Genomic DNA, 24,678 nt, shown 5'->3' on the forward strand with positions numbered 1-24,678 from the left:
TGAAACACGTGAGCAAGCCACGTATAATTGTCCGTGAGAAAAACAACTCTTTTCTAAATTAATGCCGGCTACTTTTAATGTTTGCCCCTGAGCTTTATTTATCGTCATAGCGAATGCGATTTTCAGCGGAAACTGTAATCTCTTAAACTGGAATGGCAAATCTGTCGGAATTATGGGTATACGGGGGATTAAAACGTTCTCTCCTTTTGCCATTCCAGTCATAATGATTGCTTTTACAATATTGCGACCGAGGTGTGTCACTTGCAACCGTGTGCCATTACACAGTCTTGGTGCATCTAAATTCCGCATTAAAAGGACAGGAACGCCTACTTTCAGCCTCAGTTTGTGTGAAGGTACTCCCGACAGTTCTAAAGAATTAAGAAATTCTACAGGGTATGATGTTACTTGTTCAGTATCCATTACAGTGTCTACAGAGAGAAACTCAACAATATCACCTTCCACGCGTGACATAATTTGCTCGTTTATCTGTCCCACCATTTCATTCGTCGGCGCTAAAATTGCTCTTTCACATAACCAGTCTCTATTCCTCATATTAGTTAGCAGTTCGCTATAGACGAAGTTATTTAGATCATCTGGATTATGCACAACATTGCAGAATTCACGATCCAATGTAATCATGCCATTACCATCCTTTGCCATACGATCTTCTCCAATTTTAAGAAGAGCAGCAGCATATTGTCCAGATTGTACATCATTGTGTAGTTGCACTCTCATATTTGTAGACAGACTAAACGTTTTTACGTGCACCCATAACGTTGACGCTTTTAAACACGCATTTATTTCATCTGCAGGGGTGCCTTTAGTGATAACCGGCAAAGTCTGTCTAAAATCGCCCGCTAAAAGTACCACCATCCCCCCCATGATATTTGGATTACTCTTGATGTCTTTCAAAGTCCGATCTAGAGCTTCAATTGCTCTTTTATGGGACATAGTACACTCATCCCAAACTAATAATTTACATTGCTGCAACATACGTCCACGCTCGCTGTTTTTACTTATATTACAGACTGGCATTTCTTCATGGGCTAAGTTTAATGGCAGTTTAAGCACCGAATGTGCCGTTCGACCACCATTGAGCAGAGTGGCGGCTATTCCGGAAGAGGCAACTGCTACAGCAATTCCTTTATCTTTTCGGATTTGCGCTAAAAGCAAGTTTAAAAGAAAGGTTTTTCCCGTGCCTCCGGGAGCATCCAAAAATAACAAACCACCTTCGCCATCTTCGATTTTTTTGAAAACATTGTCAAATACTAACCTTTGTTCTGGGATCAAACGTGGAACAGACTCTGTCAATTGTTGTTGTAAGGAAGCAGTATCGTAATCTAGTTCCCGTATTAAATCGCTACTGATTTCCTCGGTTCTCTGTGGTCTGATCATTCCATAATCTGATAAATCCTTTCTAGAAATTGTTTTAACCTGGTCTTCAATTTTTGTCAGACCCTCATTGTAAATTAAATCACTGTACGTGACATTGGGATTTTGCTCTTGTAATCTGTGCAATATATCGTCGGTCATATCATTTTTGTATTTATCCCACAATTGTTGAGGATTTGAAAGACCACATGTCGCTACTAATACAGCAAATAGCTCTCTCATCTTGCCTGCTGATCTACATTGAGCAGCTTCTTCCAGTGTCACATCCCAATGGTTGTCATTCTCCAGTAATCCTCTTGCCTCACATGCCTCTCGAAATGTAGGATAATCTTGTGTGTTGTATTTTTTTAGATCATTGAAAGAGGTAGGTCCGCGCACATGGTGTAAAAGCATGCGTAGACAAAAACATTCCATGTTACTAACATGAACTGTATAAACTCGTCCTAAAGCATCTCCAGATTTGACGCCAGGCCAATCGTGAACTGAAGTACCTTGAATGCGGCGTTTCCAAGTTTTCCTACTTGCATCCCAAGTATAATACCTCGGCACCTCGACATAAAGAAGAGTTTTTGCAAACTCATCTCTGATACAAAGATCACAAAAAGCAGTGAGTGTGGTTTTTGGCGGAGTAGTTATTCGTTCGTGGAAATTGTGTTCATTAAAATAAACGCGTTCACCATTTTCTAAATGCACGCTGAGATGTGTCACGGTGGGATGCCTTTCGTGCAACGGAAATGCTAACAGACGCCACACGGCTTCGTTGCTGCTGACATACCGACCAGACTGATAAGTTTGTACCTCATCTACGGGATTCGCAAGATCAGTATTTCTAAAATTGAAAATAGCTTGATCACTACCCTTGTTTATATATTTGCAAATATATTTGATGGCGCGTACTGAACTGCATGCCTCAACATTTATGTGGGCGTTAAACATTTTTGATAAAATTGGTGAATAGGGGACTACCCAACTATTATCAACCGTAACGTAGCTACCATTTCGGAGCTTCACGGTTGCTGTTCGACCTCCGTCTGCTGGCGCTCTTCTACGATACTGCGGGTATCCGTGGTCGTTGTGAACGGTCTCTTTCACTAACTTGCGAGGAAATTTTTTTGTGCATTTTCCGTCTTTCATGCAGTGGCACTGTGGATTTTCGGGTCCGCATGGACCGTGAATCATATTTTTTACAATAATGTCATGGCGAGTCTTGTCAATGTTAGGATCCGGTATTTCAGCGCTGATTATGTTATCTATTTGATCGGGTCGTAACTTATCTTTTAACCACAATAATATATGGACATGTGGCAGTCCACGTTTCTGCCATTCGACAGAGTACATAAAGCAGCGCGCTTCTCTGAACACTCGGCCTTTATTAATCACATCCATTAGTTTTTTAACTTTTAGTCTAAAAACTCTTGCGACTACATCATGTCTATCTATTGCGCTTTGCCCCGGCATCAACTGATTGACTATTTCGGGCCAGGCTGGGTTGCAAGTAAAGGTGACGAATAAGTCAGGGCGACCATGTGTACGCACATAAACAAACGCGTCCTGAGTATATTCGTGTAAGTACCGCGGGCTATTTACAAATGAAGATGGTAAAATGACCATACGACCTAAGTTATTTGGATTTAAATTAGCGTCATTTGCCACAGCGTCTTGAAGATGGATGTAATTCTCTGCTCTTAGTTTAGTTTGATTTAATGATATGTACCGTAACCTCTCGCTTTCAACTTTAACGTACATGTCAACGTAAAACTGATTGGCCAGTTGCTTGCATCTTTGTACAATGTTAAAGTTGTTTTCTCGTATCATCATGTTGTAGGCATAAAAATCCATGCATGAAACCTTTTTGTTATGCAAGGGAAGACCTGTTACAGGATTAATTTGAGGAACTTGAAAGTGGTACCCCTCTTGTCCCTTACTAAATATGATCGGATATTGCAACGCATCATAAAATTTATGAGTATCAGGCACCCTGGTTAATGTGTCATCTCGGGCCTGTAAAACTATATCACGGAAAGCAAACTGTTCGCCTGTAACCAAGGCTGCGACTTCATTTATTAACGGTGCATTATACCGCCTTTCATGTTCCCCACTTGGTGTGCGATCGGGGTGCATCACCAACCTATAATCCTCTCCCGGCATTCTTTCTAGTGCTGTTTTGAAAGTATTGATAAGGCGATTATGTTCATGCAACATTCTCTGGATTTTTAAAACAGTATCCCTTTCGATTCCTTGTATATTTTGACACCTGCGATCAGCTTCGTTTTTTTCATCGCCCATGAAATAAAGTTGCAAAAACTTTGGTTGTTCATTATTTGCGGGAAGTAAGGAACCAATCCTGTGATACACCTGTCCTTGGATGGTAAAAGTAGGTGAAAATCCAGGCATTACGACCTCCTTATCTACACCAAATGACGTCATCTGAAAGCAAGAATTATACTTTCTAATCCTGCTTAAAAACCGGCGCGATTCGTTACTGTCGTATAAAAGTAAAGATTTAAGAGGTTCCTCTGGCTCGCCAAGTAATGGAATTTTAACCTTTCCACCAGAACAGCACATACCTGGAGTTTCTTCTTTCCATTTCAGTGCTTCACAATATCTGCATTTTTTATCCATTCTCCCAATGATAACCAATCGGTGATTAACATAGTCGATCAAAGGGTCATACTCAAAAGCGGCACCATTAAATGCCTCCCACGTACTCATTGAAAACGTACGTCTTCTTTCTGCCTGCCGTTCAGCATTTAAAAGACGTCGTCTTTGTGAATCTTCGTCAGTCTCTGCCGCAATCAATTGCGCGTGACGTTCGGCATCTAAAACTCGACGTGTCTGAGTCTGTTCCACTGTCTCAGCAGCTCTTTGAGATGCGTGGCGTTCAGCATCCAGGGTCTGACGGGCCTGAGTCTGCGTAAACGTCTCAGAGGCCCTTTGAAATGCGTGGCGCTCAGCATCTAAGGTTTGTCGGGCTTGAGTCTGCGTAAACGTCTCAGAGGCTCTTTGAGATGCGTGGCGTTCAGCATCTAGGGCCTGACGGGCTTGAGTCTGTGTAAACGTCTCAGAGGCCCTTTGAGATGCGTGGCGCTCAGCATCTAAGGTCCTACGGGCTTGAGTCTGCGTATAGGTCTCAGAAGCTCTTTGAGTCGCATGACGCTGAGAATCTAACATCTGACGCGTCTGAGTCTGCTCTTCAGATTCTTGGCTTCTAGCAACTTTTGCAGTTCGAGCTCTGCTAGAACTACGGCTTAGATTGGATTTACGTTTGCGTGGCATATCGAAAACAATAAAACAATAATTAAAGATTTTTAAAATCGGTAGTTTTAAAAACTACAACGTAAGACAATTTTTTATAAAAACTTCGATAAAGCAAACCTTTTTACTTATAACCTAAATATCTAAATCAATCAATAACGTATTGAACCTAAACAACTATGCACTACGACGACGTATGATTTGAAGGTTTGCGTTATATTGGATTATTTTCCCTCGTTGAATAGTAAACAAACTAAGTGTAGGTGTTATAATTTCGGTGATGAACTGATTACCTATCCGTTTCTTTGTCTAAAATGAGTATTAACTTATCACTATGATTGATTACTGAGCATAAAGTTCGTATAAATGTCTATCTAATTACCTCCTCAAGTTTAAAGCGTAGCTAGTTATGTAGTACTATATTAATTCTGTGGTGTAGGTAATTAGATTTTATCTGTATGTAATTTAACAGTCAGTTGAATAAAAAATCGTATACAAATCAGATCAATAGCTATGGCGTAATGTGATTCTAGACAGAGTTTTAATGTTGTAGATAGGTAGCTGTGTATAGGTTCCTGTGGGAATGAGATATTTTCCCGAAGTAAAAAGTAGTCTGAATTTTGGTACCTTCCTACCCTATAAGTTAAGTAGTGTGATGGTATGTCGCTAAGTTTCGATCCAAGTAAAACTGTTAAATAAAGACAGATGCATCAAAATTTTATAATAAATTCCCTAAATTATGGCGCCTACCGACCCTCTAAGTTAGAAAAGTGATCAAATACTAACTTTAAGTCTTAGTAACACTCATTTAAAAAAAAAAACATCAAAATCATTTCAGTAGCTATGGCGTCATTCGCTTCTTGACACGATCACGCTAGATTTCCGCGGGAATGAGGTATTTTCCCGCCGTAAGAAATAGCCTGTGTCCGTGCCTAGGATCCTATCTTTATATTAACCAAGTCTTATAAAAATCCGTTCAGACGTTAAGGCGTGAATGAGGTAAACTTTTAAACCAAACTATTAAAAATCACTAACTTAATTAGTTTTCTGCCTACTGCCTACGCCTTAAGTACGATAGCATGAATATTAATAGCCCATATCCTTTTCTAGGTTACTATCTATCACCTAACAAAATTTCATCAAAATCCGTTCAGCCGTTTAGGCATGATAGAGCAAAACTCCCACCAAAAACCATAAAAAAATCACTAACTCAATTCAGTTTTCTGCCTACTTCCTACCCCCTAAGTACTATGACGTGATCATTTTGATCTTATATCCGTTTTTAGGTAACCATCTATTACCTTACTAAATTTCATCAAGATCTGTTCAGCCTTTTATACGTGAAAGAGCAAAAGTCCCAACAAAAACGACTAAAAATCACTAACTCAATTTAGTTATCTGCCTACTGCCTACCCCCTAAGAACGATGGCGTGATTATTTATAGCCTATGACCATTTCTAGGTTATCATCTATCACCATACCAAATTTCATCAAAATCCGTTCAGCCGTTTAGGCGTGAAAGAGGAACAGACAGACAGACAGACAGACAGACAGAGTTACTTTCGCATTTATAATATTAGTATGGATATATGTATATATTGAAACGTTAGAAGTGTATGTATTTTATTGGTGGTAGGACCTCTTGTGAGTCCGCACGGGTAGGTACCACCACCCTGCCTATTTCTATCGTGAAGCAGTAATGCGTTTCGGTTTGAAGGGTGGGGCAGCCGTTGTAACTATACTTGAGACCTTAGAACTTATATCTCAAGGTGGGTGGCGCATTTGCGTTGTAGATGTCTATGGGCTCTAGTAACCACTTAGCACCAGGTGGGCTGTGAGACCGTCCACCGATCTATGCAATAAAAAAAAGCATGTCAGTCTCTGGTACACATAACACAGGGACGGCTAATTTGGGCCGGATGACCGTGCGTTATTTATTTCTAGTTATTATTATTGACGATCATGGAGCTTGAATCAAATCACATCAATACTCGTGTGATCGGAAAATATCATTACCGAATCGGTTCTCGTGTAAACACTTAATTATCAAATTGCCAGACTCCAAGCGCTAAACTCCATTTCGTTTGACGCCGTTTTTTTTTTTTTTTCCTGCCTATGCTGATAGCCTTGAGAGGCTATTTCAGCTTCGCCCTAACGTTTGTAGGTGAGCTCGCGGGGCTCAACCGGAGAGTTGCTAACACTGACCCTAGCAAGAGTAGTGCTTCGCAGAATCTACCCCACCGGATCGGAAACGCGACCCACTGAGAAGATCCGGCGAGAAACTCAGTGGGCTGTGTCTATGGGTTAGTTCGCTCGTCGAGCCCTTCGTCGCAAGCGACGGGTTCAACGAGGACGATGACCGGTGCTTGTGGTGCCTAAAAGCACCGTTAATGGATCAGGAGGATCCGTAATGACGTGCTTTGGGCGACGTCGACGGTTTACCATTCGGTCTACTGGGTCGGGTATGTAATTTCCAGCGGCTACGATGAGAGGGTTCTCATGTCGTGCCGCCTTCTCAAAATGGCGCAGCGATGCCGGCTGTAGATACTTAGTAAATGAGTCTAGCTCCAGGTCATCGTGGAGATCCACATTCCTAAGGAACCATGGCGCTCCGACGGCTATCCTGCAGAATCGTGATTGAATAACCTGAAGGGATTTCAAGTGGGAGCGGGCTGCGTGAGCGAACACTACGCTTGCATACGTCATGACGGGGCGTATACAAGTTTTGTAGAGAGTTACCTTATTGCGGAGGGACAGTTTGCTTCGACTACAAAGCATTGGATAGAGTCGTCCTAGTATAAACGCGGCGCGGTCGCGTACCGTTTCTATATGGGGACGGAATGTCATCCCTCTGTCAAAGGTGACGCCTAGATATTTGACCTTCGAGGCCGTATGGGTGTATGGTATATGGGTGTAGTTAATTTTATTTGCCTGAAGGGCCTGGGAAACGCGTTTAAACGCGGTTTTTTCCTGGAGAATCAGCGGGGGCGGGCCAGCTATTTTAGGAGCGGGCGCGGCGGGTTTGGGACGCGGCGGTGGAGTTACGCGGCGAGCGGAGTCCGACTCCGGTGTCACGACTACTTGCGGGCGGGAAGCGGTCGCGGATTTTGTTTGTTTAGTCGTGGAGCTCCGGGACTCCACGACGCGGGTTCGCTTTTTTCCGCGGGTAACCGTTTGGAAACCATCCGAGGTTCCGGGCTGAGGGCTGGACGCGGATTCGAAATCCATCTCCGATTCGGTATCGGAGCCTGGACTTGAGACAATCGAGGTCGCGACGGACGAGGCGCGTGATGACGTAATCGACGCAATAGACGCAGGCGCGAGGGTGGGGGGTAGCGTTAGGCGCTACACGAGTCGCTCCATGGGAACGTGCGCTCGAATTTGTTACGGCGGCGGGGGGCGCGGCGCGTGCCTCCGAGGCACGGTTGAAAAACGCGGCGAGGGACGCGGGGGGGGGAGGGATTGCCACGGGCGACCCTATATTGGAGGTATTCGGCCCTAATTGTCGGACGGCCCCGGGACTTTTGTTGAACTCGCCGAAAGGAGAGGCCCTGGATAGGATTTTAAACCCCCCTGTGCTGCAGGACAGCAAGGAGCAGGGGGGGGAATGCCTATGCCGTGAAAACGGCAATCGGCGGGGAAAAGGAAGGAACCCGCTCGAGCTGTATAATGCTACAGCGGGCGGAACCACGAGCGGGGGTCTATTCTTGAAAAAGACTGTTGTTTTGGGAAGGGTTAGGAAATCGCTAGCCTGTGATAGTGCCACAGGAAGCCTGATCGTAGCGATTGGTTTTGCCTTGAAAAAGACAGTTGGTATAGGGGTGAGTTCGCGGTTACAACACTGCAGCGCACAAATATGGACTCCGAGACGCAGATCGCAAGCGACCAACGGATCGGAATGCACGTCCGCACACTACCGAATCGTAAACGTGAATTTTGACGCCGAGAAAGCAGTCATCGTTATATCCACGAATCAATCAAGGTCAGCGGCTCTGAACTTACTACAAAGAAAAACTTCTAATAAAGGATATTCTTGTTATTTTCCTTCATAATACAAATACCAGGCGTTAGAACAACCGATAGTGGTTCAGACTTTGAAAACCATGTGCCTGATAGTGTATAATTTTTACCTAAAATCAATGTGCTCATTTAATGACATTATTTATCATGACTACCGAGTAATTTTCTCTTCAACTATCAGGACAGGTGCAGACCAGGCAAGCTGTTCAGTCTATCCTCGGCTGCGTGGTTGGTTTCTCGTGCACTATTGAGGGTATCTGGTCCGACCTGCCCATTGAACTTCTGCCTCTGGACATTCTTCCGAAAACCTTGCATGTTACCAGCAGCTTTTATTTTTTTATTTTATTTTTATTGCACTCTCCACGGTGCTTAGTGAGCGTTATTATATGTTTTTTTTTTTTGCTTAGTTGGGTGGACGAGCTCACAGCCCACCTGGTGTTAAGTGGTTACTGGAGCCCATAGACTTCTACAACGTAAATGCGCCACCCACCTTGAGATATAAGTTCTAAGGTCTCAAGTATAGTTACAACGGCTGCCACACTCTTCAAACCGAAACGGATTACTGCTTCACGGTAGAAATAGGCAGGGTAGTGGTACCTACCCGCGCGAACACACAAGAGATCCTATCAGCAGTAATACGCAAATTATAATTTTTCGGGTTTTCATTTTGATTACACGATGTTACTCCTTGACTGCGGAAGTCAATCGTGAACATTTGTTGAGTACATATTTCATTAGAAAAATTGGTACACGCCTGCGGGATTCGAACACCGGTGCATCGTTCAACACGTATGCACCGGACGTCTTATCCTTTAGGGTACTACGACTTCTAAATCGTCGAATCTCTTTCCGGCAATATTTCCAGGACATATTGTGTTCTTCTAGGCACAAGGCACTGCGAAGTAGGCACCCACGTCTACACGAACGACTGTGGTCCCATTATGCCTGAGGCCACATGTGACGTGCCAGTTCCAGTTCAAGAGACACTCTCCGTTTGTGACTTCTCCGCGTGCTACTGCGACCCTGGTACAGTCAGGGACACGAAAACGAAGAAATGCGTCAAACTCGAAGACTGCTCCAAATGATGGAACCAAACTGTTCTCGTATAATATCGCTTAACCAACAATATCGCGGAAATTTAATTAGCTTAGCACTTAGACTTAAACTTAGACTAAAGCTTTTTACTGGTGGTAGGACTTGTGAGTCCGCACGGGTCACTACCCCGTCTATTTCTGCCGTGAAGCAGTAATGCGTTTCGGTTTGAAAGGTGGGGCTGTTGTAACTATACTGGGACCTTAGAACTTATATCTCAAGTTGAGTGGCGCATTTACGTTGTAGATGTCTATGGGCTCCAGTAACCACTTAACACCAGATGGGCTGTGAGCTCGTCCACTCATATAAGCAATAAAAATAATATAAAAAATGGAATTTAAGTGACACTTCGGTTAATGACGAACAAAACACTACATTAATCATTTGTAGACATTTTCCTGGTAAATTTCTCAGAATATATTCACTTTTTTTTGGCTGTTTCAAAGAAGTTTATTTGAAATGCGTATTGTTAGGTAAGCGATGCAATGTTTGCAAATCTATTTAATGGCATTTGGTGTGGCGATTCAACGTAATAATTTTGATTGAACACAAAAAAAATACATTCCGAAACTGTACGTATCTTAATGGTTTGACAGTAGGAAGTGGCTTGGCTCTGTCTCTGACCATTAGCCACTCACCATCAGGTGAGCCGTGTGCTTGTTTACCTACGAGGGCAATAAAAAAAATTTCTTCGAAATCATGTGTTATCACAATAATTAATGTGTATTGCTCCAAGTACATTGTTTATTTAGATCGGGTAACATTAAATTAATGTAATGTTATGTAATTACACGAAAATATTATGTATATCTCATGCAAATCCACGGAACACAATGAAATGGAATGATTAACATTAAAGATGAAAATAAAATTTAATATTTTTGTTACAATGGTATTTAAATTCCTATGTCCTTTATTACTAAACACACCTGCATTGAAGTTTTCCTATCAATAACTGACACTATTCTTTTGGTGGGAGCGAAGTTGTGTATTGTTTTATGTTATTTTTGTTTATTTTCTCACATTTGTACCTTTTCACGGTCGCTAAGTCAATATTACACGTTTAAATCTAAAAACACTAAATAAATACAATAAACATGACTTTGCTCTGGGAGCTTCCGCTAAAAAGAATCAAAAAGGTCAAGAATGGGCTTGAGATATGAAGTCGATGTGTCATTTATTTAACGGTTGACACCCTTCAAATCTGAAGGCTTCAGTGTTACGCTTTTCCGGTCACCGTCCTCGTCAAACCCATCGCTTGCGACGAAGGGCTCGACGAGCGAACTAACCCACAGACACAGCTCACTGAGTTTCTCGCTGGATCTTCTCAGTGTGTCGCGTTTCCGATCCGGTGGTAGATTCTGCGAAGCACTGCTCTTGCTAGGGTCAGTGTTAGCAACTCTCCGGTTGAGCCTCGTGAGCTCACCTACAAACGTTAGGGCGAAGCTGAAATAGCCTCTCAAGGCTATCAGCCTTGAGAGGCGGGGTCGAAGTTGCATAACGTCCGTAGGAGATTACCCCACCGCTACCCTACACGTGACCCCTGGGTGGTGCTAATAGTGCAACAATCTGGCAACCGAACTGTCCTCCTGAGGATCTCCCGGTTCCAACTACACTGCGTCAATTATAAACCCTAATATGTCTGGATGCGCTCGAAGAAATGCAAGCACTAATCAGTGCCAAATGACTAAAGATATAGGACCTTCCGTCCGTGTCTGTTCTTTAAACATAGAAGGCATTAGCCAGGCCAAAACTGAATGCATGCTCAGAATTGCCATAGATAATAAGATTGACATCATTCTGCTACAAGAGACCCACACTGCTGACCTCACGCAACTCGCTAGAAGAGGAACGATTCCCGGCTTCCACATGATCTGCGCCACATTCCATCCCCAATACGGCACTGCCATATACATACGTGAAGCCCTGCTGCCTTCAGCTTCAACTATATGCACCTCCACAGACACCGAAAACATCGCTATGTCAACGATCCAAGTGGGAGAAATGATAGTTTGTAACCTGTACAAACCTCCGAATAGCACATGGCCCCAACCAGCACTTCCAAACTATGGGCACCCGTCCATCGTAGTAGGCGACTTTAATAGCCACCACACCAGCTGGGGATATAAAAATAATGATGCTAACGGAGAATCTGTTGTCAAGTGGGCAGACGAATCCAGCTACTTCCTGGTCCACAGTAACAAAGACAAAGGCACCTTCAAATCCGCGCGCTGGGGTCGTGAATATAACCCGGACCTCGCCTTCGTCTCCTTGGACAGCAAACGCAGACCCCTCCAGGTGAACAGAACTGTACTACAAGACTTCCCACACAGCCAACACCGCCCAGTTCTTCTCGACATCGGCCTGAAAATACCAATCATACAATCATATCCCGCACCACGCTGGAACTTCACTAAAGCTGACTGGGAACGCTATACGAAGACACTCGATGATTCCATTAGGTGGATACCACCCCTTCGGGAAAACTATGAAAGATTTCTAAAGCTAGTACTTTCCACAGCTAAAAAATGCATTCCAAGGGGATACCGGAAGCAATATATACCATGCTGGACTGCCAAAACTGAAGCTCTATGGCAAGAGTTCATAACCACTAGCGACCGGAATGCTGCTCACGAACTCATTGAGTCCCTCAATGAGGCACGACAAGCTAAATGGGAAAGCACAGTCCAAGACATGAACTTCGCACATTCAAGCCGTAAAGCCTGGCACCTACTTAAACGTTTCACTTCTGGAATTACCAGCCAGAAGAGTGAACCTAAAGTATGCCCCAATAAAATTGCGGATAGGATTGTAAAACTGTCTAAAGCACCCAGCCACAAAAAACACACCCGTGAGGTGCGTAAGGATCTTAAATCTCTTAAGGCAGACACTGCTCCAGACCCTTTTTTCAGCCGTCCAGTTACAGCAGACGAGATAACTGCCAGTATCCGAGCTATTAAGGGAAACAAAGCTTGTGGAGAAGACAAAATCTTTCCAGAGTTCATAAAATACAGTGGACCCCACACCCGTGAGTGGCTCGCGAAATTCCTCACGAATATCATTGACTCTGGAAAAATCCCACTCGCGATGAAACGGGCGAAGATAACGGCAATACTCAAACCTGGTAAGCCGGCTGACAGTGCAGATAGCTATCGCCCCATTGCCCTTTTGAGCGTAATGTATAAACTACTTGAGCGAATCATACTTAACCGCATTGCACCAACTATAGAAAAACATATTCCTCAAGAGCAAGCTGGATTCCGTCCAGGACGCAGCTGCAGCGATCAGGTGTTAGCACTGACCACACTCTTGGAGAGGGGATTTAATGAAAACCTCAAGTCGTCAACTGTATTCGTGGACCTAACCGCTGCTTACGACACAGTATGGCGCCAGGGACTGCTGTACAAACTACTCAAGCTGATCCCCTGTATAAAGATCTACAAAGTTATTGAGGACGCTCTTACCAACAGACCATTCCGTGTCTATCTGGGAGACAAGTCTAGCTTATCCAGGGTCCTGAACAACGGTTTCCCGCAGGGCTCAGTCCTCGCACCAACACTCTTCAACGTGTACACCCACGATGTGCCAGAGACGCTCTCCAGGAAATTTGCGTACGCCGACGATCTAGCTCTAGTCGCACAAGGCCGCAGTATAGAGACAACGGAATGTCAGCTTGAAAACGACATGGCCACGCTTGATGACTACTTCATTCGATGGCGCTTGTGTCCAAACGCTTCCAAGACGGAAGTCTGCTGTTTCCACCTAAATAACCGACAGGCTAACAAGAAACCCAACGTCACCTTTAGAGGTTCCACTCTCCCCTTTAACCCCTATCCCAAATATCTGGGTGTCACCCTAGACCGGTCTCTCACATACAGTGCCCACCTGAACAACGTCGCAGCGAAACTGAGAACCAGGAACAATATCCTACAAAAGCTGACAGGGACAACGTGGGGAGCCTCAGCCAACTGTCTGAGGACATCCGCCCTGGCCCTGGTATATACGACGGCAGAATACTGCGCCCCTGCATGGTTAAACAGCTCCCACACTACTGTAGTCGATACGCAACTAAACCACACCATGCGCCTAATCACGGGGTGCTTAAAACCAACCCCTCTACACTGGCTTCCGGCTCTGAGCAGCATTGCCCCACCCCACCTTCGCCGCACCCACCACCTATACGCAGAGATAGAAAAGGCGCTTAGACGACCCGAGCTGCCTATCAACAGGGACCTAGCCAACTTCAAACCGACGAGATTGAAGTCACGAAACCCACCGGCATTACAGGCACACCAACCACACTCCAATTGGAACACAAACGAGGCCTGGGTTAAAGAATGGTCAGCCAGATGCATCCCACCTGAACTGTTCGAGCTGAATCCACACTCCCGCCCACCTGGTTTCAGAGAAAAACGCCCAATCTGGTGCATGCTTAACCACCTGAGAACGGGAGTTGGCCACTGTAACCAGCTGCGGAAGAGATGGGGCTGGACGGAAAACGAAAGCTGTGAATGCGGATGCCCAGAGCAAACTATGCGCCACATTGTCATGGAATGCCCACTAACGAAATTCGCAGGCCAAGTGGAAGATCTCAAAAATTTAACAGAAGAAGCTATCGATTATTTCACAAACTGTAAATTTAAATTATAACCACGCAGTGTAAACGAATGCCATACGATAAATAAATAAGCTAGATATAAAAAAAAAGGGAATAGACAAGCGGCACTTACCTATACCCGAATCCTGATCACGCAGGAGCAAGTCACCGTCGTCGCCCTAGACACGTCCTTACGGATCCATCAGATCCAATAACTCTTGCATTAGATACCTTCAGCTCTAACACTAGGAGCAGGCTGAGGAACCCCGGTAACCGTACTCGTCGAACTCGACAAAGAGGTCGACGTGCAGCCTAACCCATGCATCAGCCTGCTGAGTTTCTCGCCGGATCTTCTCAGTGGGTCGCGATTCCGATCCGGTAGTAGATTCATTCGCGAAGCAACTGCTCTTGAGTTGTTAGGTCTCCTTCGGAGGCGCTCGGGCAGTTGTTAGCAAATCCCACCCCTCCTGGCTGAGCCTTTGCTCGCCCACCTGTCCTGGTGAAGCTGGAAAGGCCTCCGGGCCACCAGTAAGTAATCTCTCAATCATAAAAAAAAAAAAAAAGAACTTACCTATACATGCTAATAATTCACGGTTCAACACCAAATTTGACTTTGATTGCAAGGCATCAAATTTCGATATTTTAGTTTGTATTAGACGAAAAAAAAATACATGGCATGAAACAGTTTGCTTTTGTACTTTAATAAATTGGCCACATATAAAACAAGATGGTGCGATGACCTCCGCACGGTGACCGGCAAGAAGTGGATAAGGAGAGCCGCAGACCGGGCTCAGTGGTGTAGATTGGGAGAGGCCTATGTCCAGCAGTGGACGACTGTGGGCTGTTGATGATGATGATGATGATATAAAACAAAATGCATCAGCATCGTATTTACACTTTCGTGACATTTTAAATTTTTCTGGGCTTGTACAAAACACCTGATCGTTGTTTATGACTCGAGCGCCATCTAGTGGCACTGTGTAACATGTACACACCCCACTCTCATAGCGCGGTTTTTTTGAAAGAATTAAAATTAATTAAAATTTATAAAAAATTGAAAAATGAGTATTATTACTATAACTATCACAAAAGCAAACTTTATACCAAAAAAAGGTATTTTATTTTCTATTTTGTGAATAATTAACCGGAAAAACCTAATATAAACGTTCGGACAAAGAATGCCTATTGCCTATTGCCGCTCTGCCGACTTCATTGAATTTCAACATAATTGATACTAGTTTGCAAGCTGCTGTGCGTTCAATGTTGAACATCAAAATAAACTTAGCGACCGCAGCGATCACGCGGTCTGGAGAAGCGAGACGGTAATGTGAATGAACAACGATCTATTATAATCACAGTAACTTTAAATAAAAATTACATTATCGTGATATCATTCTATGTAGTTGTAAAACAAACTTATTTATTTTCTAATTTGTAAAATGAAAAATAAAAAATAGAAAATAAATTTTAATAATTAAAAAAAGTGTAAGAAAAAATGATTTTATGGTAAAAAAGGCGTGGGGTGCATGGTATCAGTAGTTATAAATATTTTATGAACAGATATGAGTAGAAGGGTTATTTTGATAATATCTTGAAAAGCACCCCACGCTTTTTTACAATAAAATCATTTTTCTTACACTTTTTTAATTGAAATTTATTAAAATCTATTTTCTATTTTTTAGTTGAATTTTCTATAAAAGCGTATTTGGTTAATTTTTTGAAACTATTATTTATTTTTCATTATTTAGTTGAATTTCAATTTTTTCAATATATTTTTTTAGTATTGATTTGTCATTGGTCTAGCTAGAGTCTAGGTATAACAAATTTCGAGTTAATCCGACGCTTTGAAGGGGGTCAAAATCATGTTCAAAGATCCCGTTACAAACATACACACGTCTGAAGCTAATAGAGGCGTATTAATAAGATTGATTTTACAAATTTTCTACGCAACTATTAATATAATCTGATTTCGGGAGCGATAAATCGATCTAGCTACGATTTATTTTTAGAAAATGTTGTTTTATTCGTGTTTTCAATAATCAACTTTATCGATAATCAACTTTATGACTCCTCCCGACATCTGTTGGCGAATAATAATACTATTTTTTTTAATTGAGGGCAACTACCCGCTTTAAAGACACAACAAGATGGCGTTATCAAAAAAAAAACCGAGCAAAGGTCATCGTCTAGTAACTATGAAACAGAGATACAAAGCTCTTATCTTAAGCGCTCGGCGACTTTTTAAGTGTCATTTTTGTACTTGTCACATTTAAGTCTCAGAAGCAGATTCGCGTCCTTGCAATATAATTAACAACATCAATAATTAATTATATTTATTATACGAACAATAACAAACATGATTAGTGTTGTCATCGCGGCCACGCCTAGATAAAATATTCTAAACATTATATTGTTTGCCAAAACATAATTATCATTATATTATCTACTAAAGGCATATTAAAAGATAAAACTAACTCACATTGTCGCTAATGGCTGATGACAGACCGGCTTGCTGTGCGTTTGCATTGTTTAATACGGTACGATTTTTATTGATTTCATTAACTGACGAGTTTACGGTCCACCCAGTATTAAGGGCGGAAAGATGACGTGATTATCACCACTCACCCAGAGAAATGAATGAACGAATCCAGAGTCGAAATTCCAATCGTACAATGGCTACCATTCTTCAAACGGATGCATTACCGTTTAGCCGAAGAAATAGGCTGGTTAATTGTTAACTATCCGAGTCGTCTCAACGAACTGACAATCCGTCAACTATATTTGCTATTTATATATGTATTATTGTATACAAAATAACAATTGAGAGTAATAATAGTAAAATTGAATACAAAGACACTATTTTTTTCTTTCAAAAATTCATATAAAATTTTATACGAATATGTTTTTACTCGTTAATTCAAAATTGAGTTTTTGCATATAGCAGATTTTTGTTTGACAGCGACGATATTATGTTTAAAAACAGTCGTATTTGCGTATGGCGTCTACGCGTCTCCATCGGCTAGGCTCTGTCGTAGCACGAAGTTAGCCGAGTTCCGACGATGACGCGATCGCGGTGCCAAGCTAAACGAAGCGCAGCACGATTCCACACGACTAATTTAAAAGTATTTCTTCTCTATTTGTGAATCGAAGTCTAAGACTGCCTCGAGACAATATCTACACTTCAAATTGGAACACATTATTGAATAAACAGTGCAAAATGAAAACTATCTAATTTACCATTAAATCCATCATGACTATGTTTACCGTGTACGTCAATCCTCCTGAAAAAAAAAATTCATTATAATATATGATTGAAAAATCAGCTACAATTATCATTGTTTTTTTTTCGGTATCCCAAAAAAAAAAATTTGGTAAACTCTTTAACGTGTACTCCAAATAAAAATAGGTTAGCGTTAATTTTATAGACTGGTCTTAAAATAAACAAAAACGTAGTCATTGAAAACTAACGAAAAAAATCGTGACGTTCCCAGCATTGGAAACGTGAAACACCATAACACTACCGGTAAGAAACAAAACCTGTATTGGGTGTAATTTACATTATTTATTTTATAAAATATGATAGAGTGTAAAGTACCGTCAGCAGCACAAGTGTTTGATAATATTATTATTTGACACGTAAACGAAGCCACAGGAACGACCACGTACTGGTGGTGGAACACAAAACCAGCACGGGTAGGTACCACCACCAGGTAGGTTTTTTTTTACTGCTTATATGGGTGGACGAGCTCACAGCCCGCCTGGTGTTAAGTGGTTACTGGAGCCCATACATCCACATACATCCACAACGTAAATGCGCCACCCACCCCGAGACAAATTCTAAGGTCTCAAGTATAGTTACAACGGCTGCCCCAATCTTCAAACCGAAACGCCTGCTTCACGGCAGAAATAGGCAGGCTGGTGGTACCTAACCGCGCGGACTCACAAGAGGTCCTACCACCAGTAAAAAAGTAAAGTACGTTGAACCCGTGCTTCGGCCGCCTAGAAATAATTGTGTAGTACTCGTTGTTAATTTTACTAGAGCTAAACGTCCAAAAAAATATGTCTGCCATCTGCCAAGAACGTGTTATGATGAGCTTTTTGGTACATATCATACGGTCTCCCAGACATGAATCAGAGAAGCTCATCATTTTGGATTGCATAGAAGGCAAGCGCGCCGTAGGCAGAACACTAGCCAGATGGTCAGATCTGATTATTAAAACAGTTGGAACACTATGAAAGAAAGTACATGTGGTCGCGATCCTCAGTAGTGAGGGAACGAGGAAGAAGAATTAAGTACAATTATTATTGATACAACAATTATATTAACTAGTTCAAAGATCGCACACTGCGAGTGAATGCTCGGGCGTAATAAGATCCCGCCAAAAACATCATCATTCATCATTCTCTTGTCCTTTTCTTAGTCACCTGGGGTCGGCGCAACATGTCTTCTCCGTCCATACTCCTCTATCATATACCATTTCTTCGCTTGATCTACCTCTTCATAGTGAACACTCTCTTACCAATCTCATTATCATTTCGTCTCATCACATATCCATACCATCCCAAAGGCGCCCTTCTCTACTTCTCTGTCACAGGTGCCACTTTCAGACTTCCTCTAACGTATTAAGAGTAACATAAGATCCCGCCAAAAAAATTACTCTAATATTGTTAACTCGATAAATGTTTCTATCATGTATAAAAAAAATCGTTTTTTTTCATTATTATTTCGAAAAACATTTAAGGCGTACTCTACGCGACTGTACCATCGCACAAAATAACCTATCAGAGGTACGTAAGATCTATTTAAGAGAGTCGGTCGGATCGCGCCGAACATTCTAGGTGAAATCGGCAATAAATCAAAATGCGTTGCTTGGTAATGTTGTGTGCTTTAATCGCGGTAGCTCTTGCCGCTCCCAACACTATCGGAGATGTCCCGACAGCCCTGCCCGCGCATCCTCGTGGCTGCGTGTGGATCCTCGGAAAATGTGAGTTACTTATTGAATGGAGAAGCAAAAATTAAATTTATCGACTGACTAGATGGTGCCATAGTTAGCAGTCCTCACTGTTGTGACGAAGGTCGTGGTTTTCAATGCCACATCGGTCAAACATTCGTGTGATGAACAGGTTTGTTTGCCCTTGGACTGGGTGTTTATTATCTATATATGTATATATTTAAACGTATATAAATGTATTTATTTTATTGGTGGTAGGATCTCTTGTGAGTCCGCACGGGTAGGTACCACCACCCTGCCTATTTCTATTGTGAAGCAGTAATGCGTTTCGGTTTGAAGGGTGGGGCAGCCGTTGTAACTATACTTGAGACCTTAGAACTTATATCTCAAGGTGGGTGGCGCATTTGCGTTGTAGATGTCTATGGGCTCTAGTAACCACTTAGCACGGTGGGCTGTGAGACCGTCCACCGATCTATGCAATAAAAAAAAGCAAGTCAGTCTCTGGTACACATAACACAGGGACGGCTAATTTGGGCCGGATGACCGTGCGTTATTTATTTCTAGTTATTATTATTGACGATCATGGAGCTTGAATCAAATCACTTGGGTTTCAATTTCTTTACATATAAAGAATATTGTATACTCGTGTGATCAGAAAATATAATTACCGAATCGGTTCTCGTGTAAACACTTAATTATCAAATTGCCAGACTCCGAACGCTTAACTCCATTTCGTTTGACGCCGAGAGAGCAATCATCGTTATAGACACGAATCAATCAAGGTCAGAGGCTCCCAAACTACACGTAAACACTTCTAACGAAGGATATTCTCGTTTTTTTCTTCATAATACAAATACCAGGCGTTAGAACAACCAATAGTCGTTCAGACTTTGAAAACCATGTGCCTGACAAGGGGTATAATTCTTAGCTAAAACCACTGTGCTCATTTAATGATATTATTTATCGTGGCTACCGAGTAATTTTCTCTTGAACTATCAGGACTGGTGCAGACCAGGCTAGCTGTTCAGTATATTCTCGGCTGCATGGTTGGTTTCGTGCACTGAGGTATTGAGGGTATCCGGTCCGACCACTCCCATTGAACTTCTGCCTCTGGACATTCTTCCGAAAACCTTGCATGTTACCAGCAGCTTTTCTTTTTTCTTGCATAGATGGGTGAACGAGCTCACAGCCCACCTGGTGTTAAGTGGTTTCTGGAGCCCATAGACTTCTACAACGTAAATGCGCCACTCACCTTGAGATATAAGTTCTAAGGTCTCAAGTATAGTTACAACGGCTGCCACACCCTTCAAACCGAAACGGATTACTGCTTCACGGTAGAAATAGGCAGGGTTATGGTACCTACCCGCGCGGACACACAAGAGATCCTATCAGCAGTAATACGCAAATTATAATTTTGCGGGTTTTCATTTTGATTACACGATCTTACTCCTTCACCGTGGAAGTCAATCGTGAACATTTGTTGAGTACATATTTCATTAGAAAAATTGGTACCCATCTGCGGGATTCGAACACCGGTGCATCGCTCAATACCTATGCACCGGACGTCTTATCCTTTAGGGTACCACGACTTCTAAATCGTCGCCTCTCTTTCTGGCAATATTTTCAGGACATATTTTGTTTTTATAGGCTCAAGGAACTGCGAAGAAGGCACCCACAGCTACACGACCGGCTGCCGCCCGAAGATGCCTGAGGCTACATGTGACGTGCCAGTTCCAGTTCAAGAGACACACCCCATCTGCGACTTCTCCGCGTGCTACTGCGACCCTGGTACAGTCAGGGACACGAAAACGAAGAAATGCGTCAAACTCGAAGACTGCTCGAAGTGATGGAACCAAGCTGTTCTCGTATAACATCGCTTAACTAACAAAATTGCGTAAATTGAATTAGCTTAGTACTTAGATTAAACAAAAAACAGTTCTAATTTGAACTAGTGGTCCCGCAGTAGTCGAAATTCGACTATAATTAATTGTAATTTTAAGTTTAAACATTATTTTGGTTCTATTGTCATATTATAATTCTTTATTATAATCACAGATTTCGCCAAAACTACTACACTGGACAGATAAATAATCTGAAAAACAAACAATATTTATTTATTCTCAATTTGACAATAACAAAAGTTTGACAATTGACAATATACAAATAGTATATTTGTATGTGCATGTGTTGTGTCAAATACATGGCAGTGTGTGTAATGTTTTGTTTATTGATTTAATGTATATTTTATGCATTATTTAAAAAAAAAAATAATATTGTGCACTTCTTCTCTATATTTTCTATAAGTGTTGAAAATTTCATACTCCTCCGTCCGCGCAATTTTCGTAAAAAGGGATACTACAAAGTTTTTGCTTCACGTATTAATGTATAGATTTAAGTGACACTTCGGTTAATGACTAAAAAAAACACTACATAAATTGTTTGTAGACATTTTCCTGACATTAAATCTCAGAAGATATTCCCTTTTTTTGGCTGTTTCAAAGAAACTTATTCGAAATGCATATTGTTAGCTAAGCGATGCAATGTTTGCAAATCTATTAATATCGATATTAACGGCATTTGGAGTGGCGATACAACGTAATAAAAAAAAAAATTAAAGTGTACACTTCTTAATGGCTTAACGGAAGACAGTGGCTTGGCTCTGTCCCTGACCATTAGCCACTCACCATCACGCGAGCTGTGTGCTTGTTTATCTACGAGGGCAATGAAAAAATTACTTCGAAATTATGTATGGTCACAACAATTAATGTGTATTGCTCTAACTACATTGTTTACTTAGATCGGGTAACATTAAATTTATGTAATGTTATGTAATCACACGAAAATATGTATATCTCATGCAAATCCACGGAACACAATGAAATGGAATGATTAACATTAAAGATGAAAATAAAATTTAATATTTTTTTTACAATGGTATTTAAATTCCTATGTCCTTTATTACTAAACACACCTGCATTGAAGTTTTCCTATCAATAACTGACACTATTATTTTGGTGGGAGCGAAGCTGTGTATTGTTTTTTGTTATTTTTGTTTATTTTCTCACATTTGTGCCTTTTCACGGTCGCTAAGCCAATGTTACACGTTTAAATCTAAAAACACTAAATAAATATGTACAATAAAGATGATTTAGCTCTGGGAGTTTCCGCTAAAAAGAATCAAAAGGGTCAAGAATGAGCTTGCGATATGAAGTCGATGTGTCATTTGTACAACGGTTGACACCCTCAAATCTGAAGGATTAAGGGCCTGTGCACACCAAGTTTTTTAAACGCGCGTCGAGGGCGCGCTTTTGTTCTACAGAGCGGTTTGTTGTCGTTTGTAACGATACAAACGCGATGCTAACGCGCATCCGTATCAATACAAACGGGCGTTAGCATCGCGTCTGTATCGATTCAAACGCGCGTCGACAGCGCGATTAAAAAACGTGGTGTGCACAGGCCCTAAGTGTTACGCTATGGGAACAGGCAAGCGGCACTTACCTATACATGCTAATAATTTCCCTACTGCCGCTCTGCCGACTTCATTGAATTTCAACATAATTGATACTAGTTTGCAAGCTGCTGAGCGTTCAATGTTGAACATCAAAATAAACTTAGCGACCGCAGCGATCGCGCGGTCTGGAGAAGTGAAACGGTAATGTGAACAACGATCTATTATAATCACAGTAAATTTAAATAAAAATAACTTTATCGTGATATTATTTTAGTTGTAAAACAAACTTATTTATTTTCTAATTTGTAAAATGTAAAATAAATAATAGTTTAAAAAAAGTAACAAAATACGCTTTTATAGAAAATCTATTCTCTATATAATATTCTATTTTTTAGTTCAATTTCAATTTTTTCAATTTTTTTTATATTGAATTGTCATCGGTCCTTAATAAGTATACAAAATTTCGAGTTAATCCGACGTTTTGTAGGGGGTCAAAATCATGTTCAAAGATTCCGTTACAAACATACATACGTCTGAAGCTAATAAAGGCGTATTAATAAGATTGATTTTACAAATTTTCCACGCAACTATTGACATACTCTGGCAATAGAAACTTGCGGCCTAATTTAAAACAAAATTTATAAACAGATAATGTAATATAAACAATTAGCCACCATTGGCTAGCTAGCTAGCTACTCCTTATCTTTCTTTATAAGCTAGACGTGATTCTATTTTACAACGCCCATAATTTAATTTACAATATAAAGGACCTATTATATTTTTAATACATTTAATTTTGCTTCGGATAATTTTGTTTTGTGTTTTTTTGCCGATTCTTTGCTTTTCGCATTCAACATTTTTTTTTTCTACCTATGCTGATAGCCTTGAGAGACTATTTCAGCTTCGCCCTAACATGTAGGTGAGCTTACGGGGCTCAAACCTGACGACGCTGCTAACACGAACCCTAGCAAGAGCAGCGCTTCTCAGAATCTACCACCGGATCGAAAACGCGACCCACTGAGAAGATCCGGCGAGGAGCTCAGTGGGCTGTGTCTGTGGATTGATTTACTCGTCGAGCCCTTCGTCGCAAGCAACGGGTTCGACAAGAACGATAACCGGTGCTTGAGGTACCTAAAAGCACCGTTAGTGGATCGGGAGGATCCGAAGTGACGTGTTTTGGGCAACGTCGACTATTTACCATTCAGTCTACAGGATCGGGTATGTAATTCCTAGCGGCCACGACAAGAGGGTTTTCTTGTCGTGCCGCCTTTTCAAAGTGGCGCAATGATGCCGAATGTAGATACTTACTGACTGAGTCAAGCTCCAGGTCATCATGGAGATCCACGTTCCTTAGGAACCACGGGGCTCCGACGGCTATCCTGCGAAAACGGGATTGAACTATTTGAAGGGGTTTTAAGTTAGTGCGGGCCGTGTGAGCGAACACTACACTTGCATAGGTCATGACGGGGCGTATGCAAGTTTTGTAGAGTGTCACCTTATTTCTAAGGGACAATTTACTTCATTTGCAAATCATCGGATAGATTCAAAAATAAGAGCGCGCTACTTTTATTTAATTAGGTATTTTAAAATAAGAGTTTGTACTAGAAGAGTCCTCTCAACGCATAGATACTATCAATTAGTACCGTATGTTCCATGGGGAGTGCTCTGAGGAATTGTTCGAGATAATACCGGTATCTCGTTTTTACCATCGCACCGCCCGCCTCCGGAGTAGAGTTCATCCATACTACCTGGAGCCACTGCGGTCATCCACAGTGCGTTTCTAGAGGTCTTTTTTGCCAGGTACCATCCGGCTATGGAATGAGCTCCCCTCCACGGTGTTTCCCGAGCGCTATGACTTCTTCAAACGAGGCTTGTGGAGAGTATTAAGCGGTAGGCAGCGGCTTGGCTCTGCCCCTGGC

At 41.8% G+C, this 24,678-nt stretch overlaps 2 protein-coding genes across 3 annotated transcripts in view; both read left to right on the top strand.

Annotated features, from left to right (window-relative positions):
* The window catches only part of LOC149502703 (uncharacterized), a 28,667-nt gene extending 6,444 nt beyond the window's left edge, over window positions 1-22,223 (top strand). Inside the window, exons 2-3 of one of the 2 annotated variants that reach the window (XR_016323348.1) lie at window positions 9,553-10,232; window positions 21,837-22,223. Coding sequence is in view for 1 of the 2 variants with exons in the window: in XM_089728806.1 (XP_089584932.1) it covers window positions 9,553-9,752 (200 nt within the window). In the remaining variant the exon portion in view is untranslated. Of the gene's footprint in view, window positions 1-9,552; window positions 10,296-21,836 lie in introns of those variants that run through there. The other variant, XM_089728806.1, reaches the window with a different exon arrangement.
* Window positions 19,173-22,223, top strand: LOC149502704 (uncharacterized). Its single transcript, XM_089728804.1, has 2 exons — window positions 19,173-19,341; window positions 20,956-22,223. Exons 1-2 carry the CDS (start codon window positions 19,218-19,220, stop codon window positions 21,153-21,155), a joined length of 324 nt encoding a protein of 107 aa, XP_089584930.1. The 5' UTR covers window positions 19,173-19,217; the 3' UTR covers window positions 21,156-22,223.
* Window positions 22,224-24,678: the final 2,455 nt, after the last annotated feature.

Source organism: Bombyx mandarina, chromosome 07 (assembly GCF_030267445.1).
Source record: "Bombyx mandarina strain Sakado chromosome 07, ASM3026744v2".
NCBI classification, from domain to species: domain Eukaryota; kingdom Metazoa; phylum Arthropoda; class Insecta; order Lepidoptera; family Bombycidae; genus Bombyx; species Bombyx mandarina.

Excerpts from the sequence above, each read along its gene's own strand:
- LOC149502704 (XM_089728804.1), top strand. The coding sequence starts at position 19,218 with ATGCGTTGCTTGGTAATGTTGTGTGCTTTAATCGCGGTAGCTCTTGCC. Across the intron at positions 19,342-20,955 it reads CGTGTGGATCCTCGGAAAAT|GCTCAAGGAACTGCGAAGAA; the intron begins GTGAGTTACTTA and ends TTGTTTTTATAG.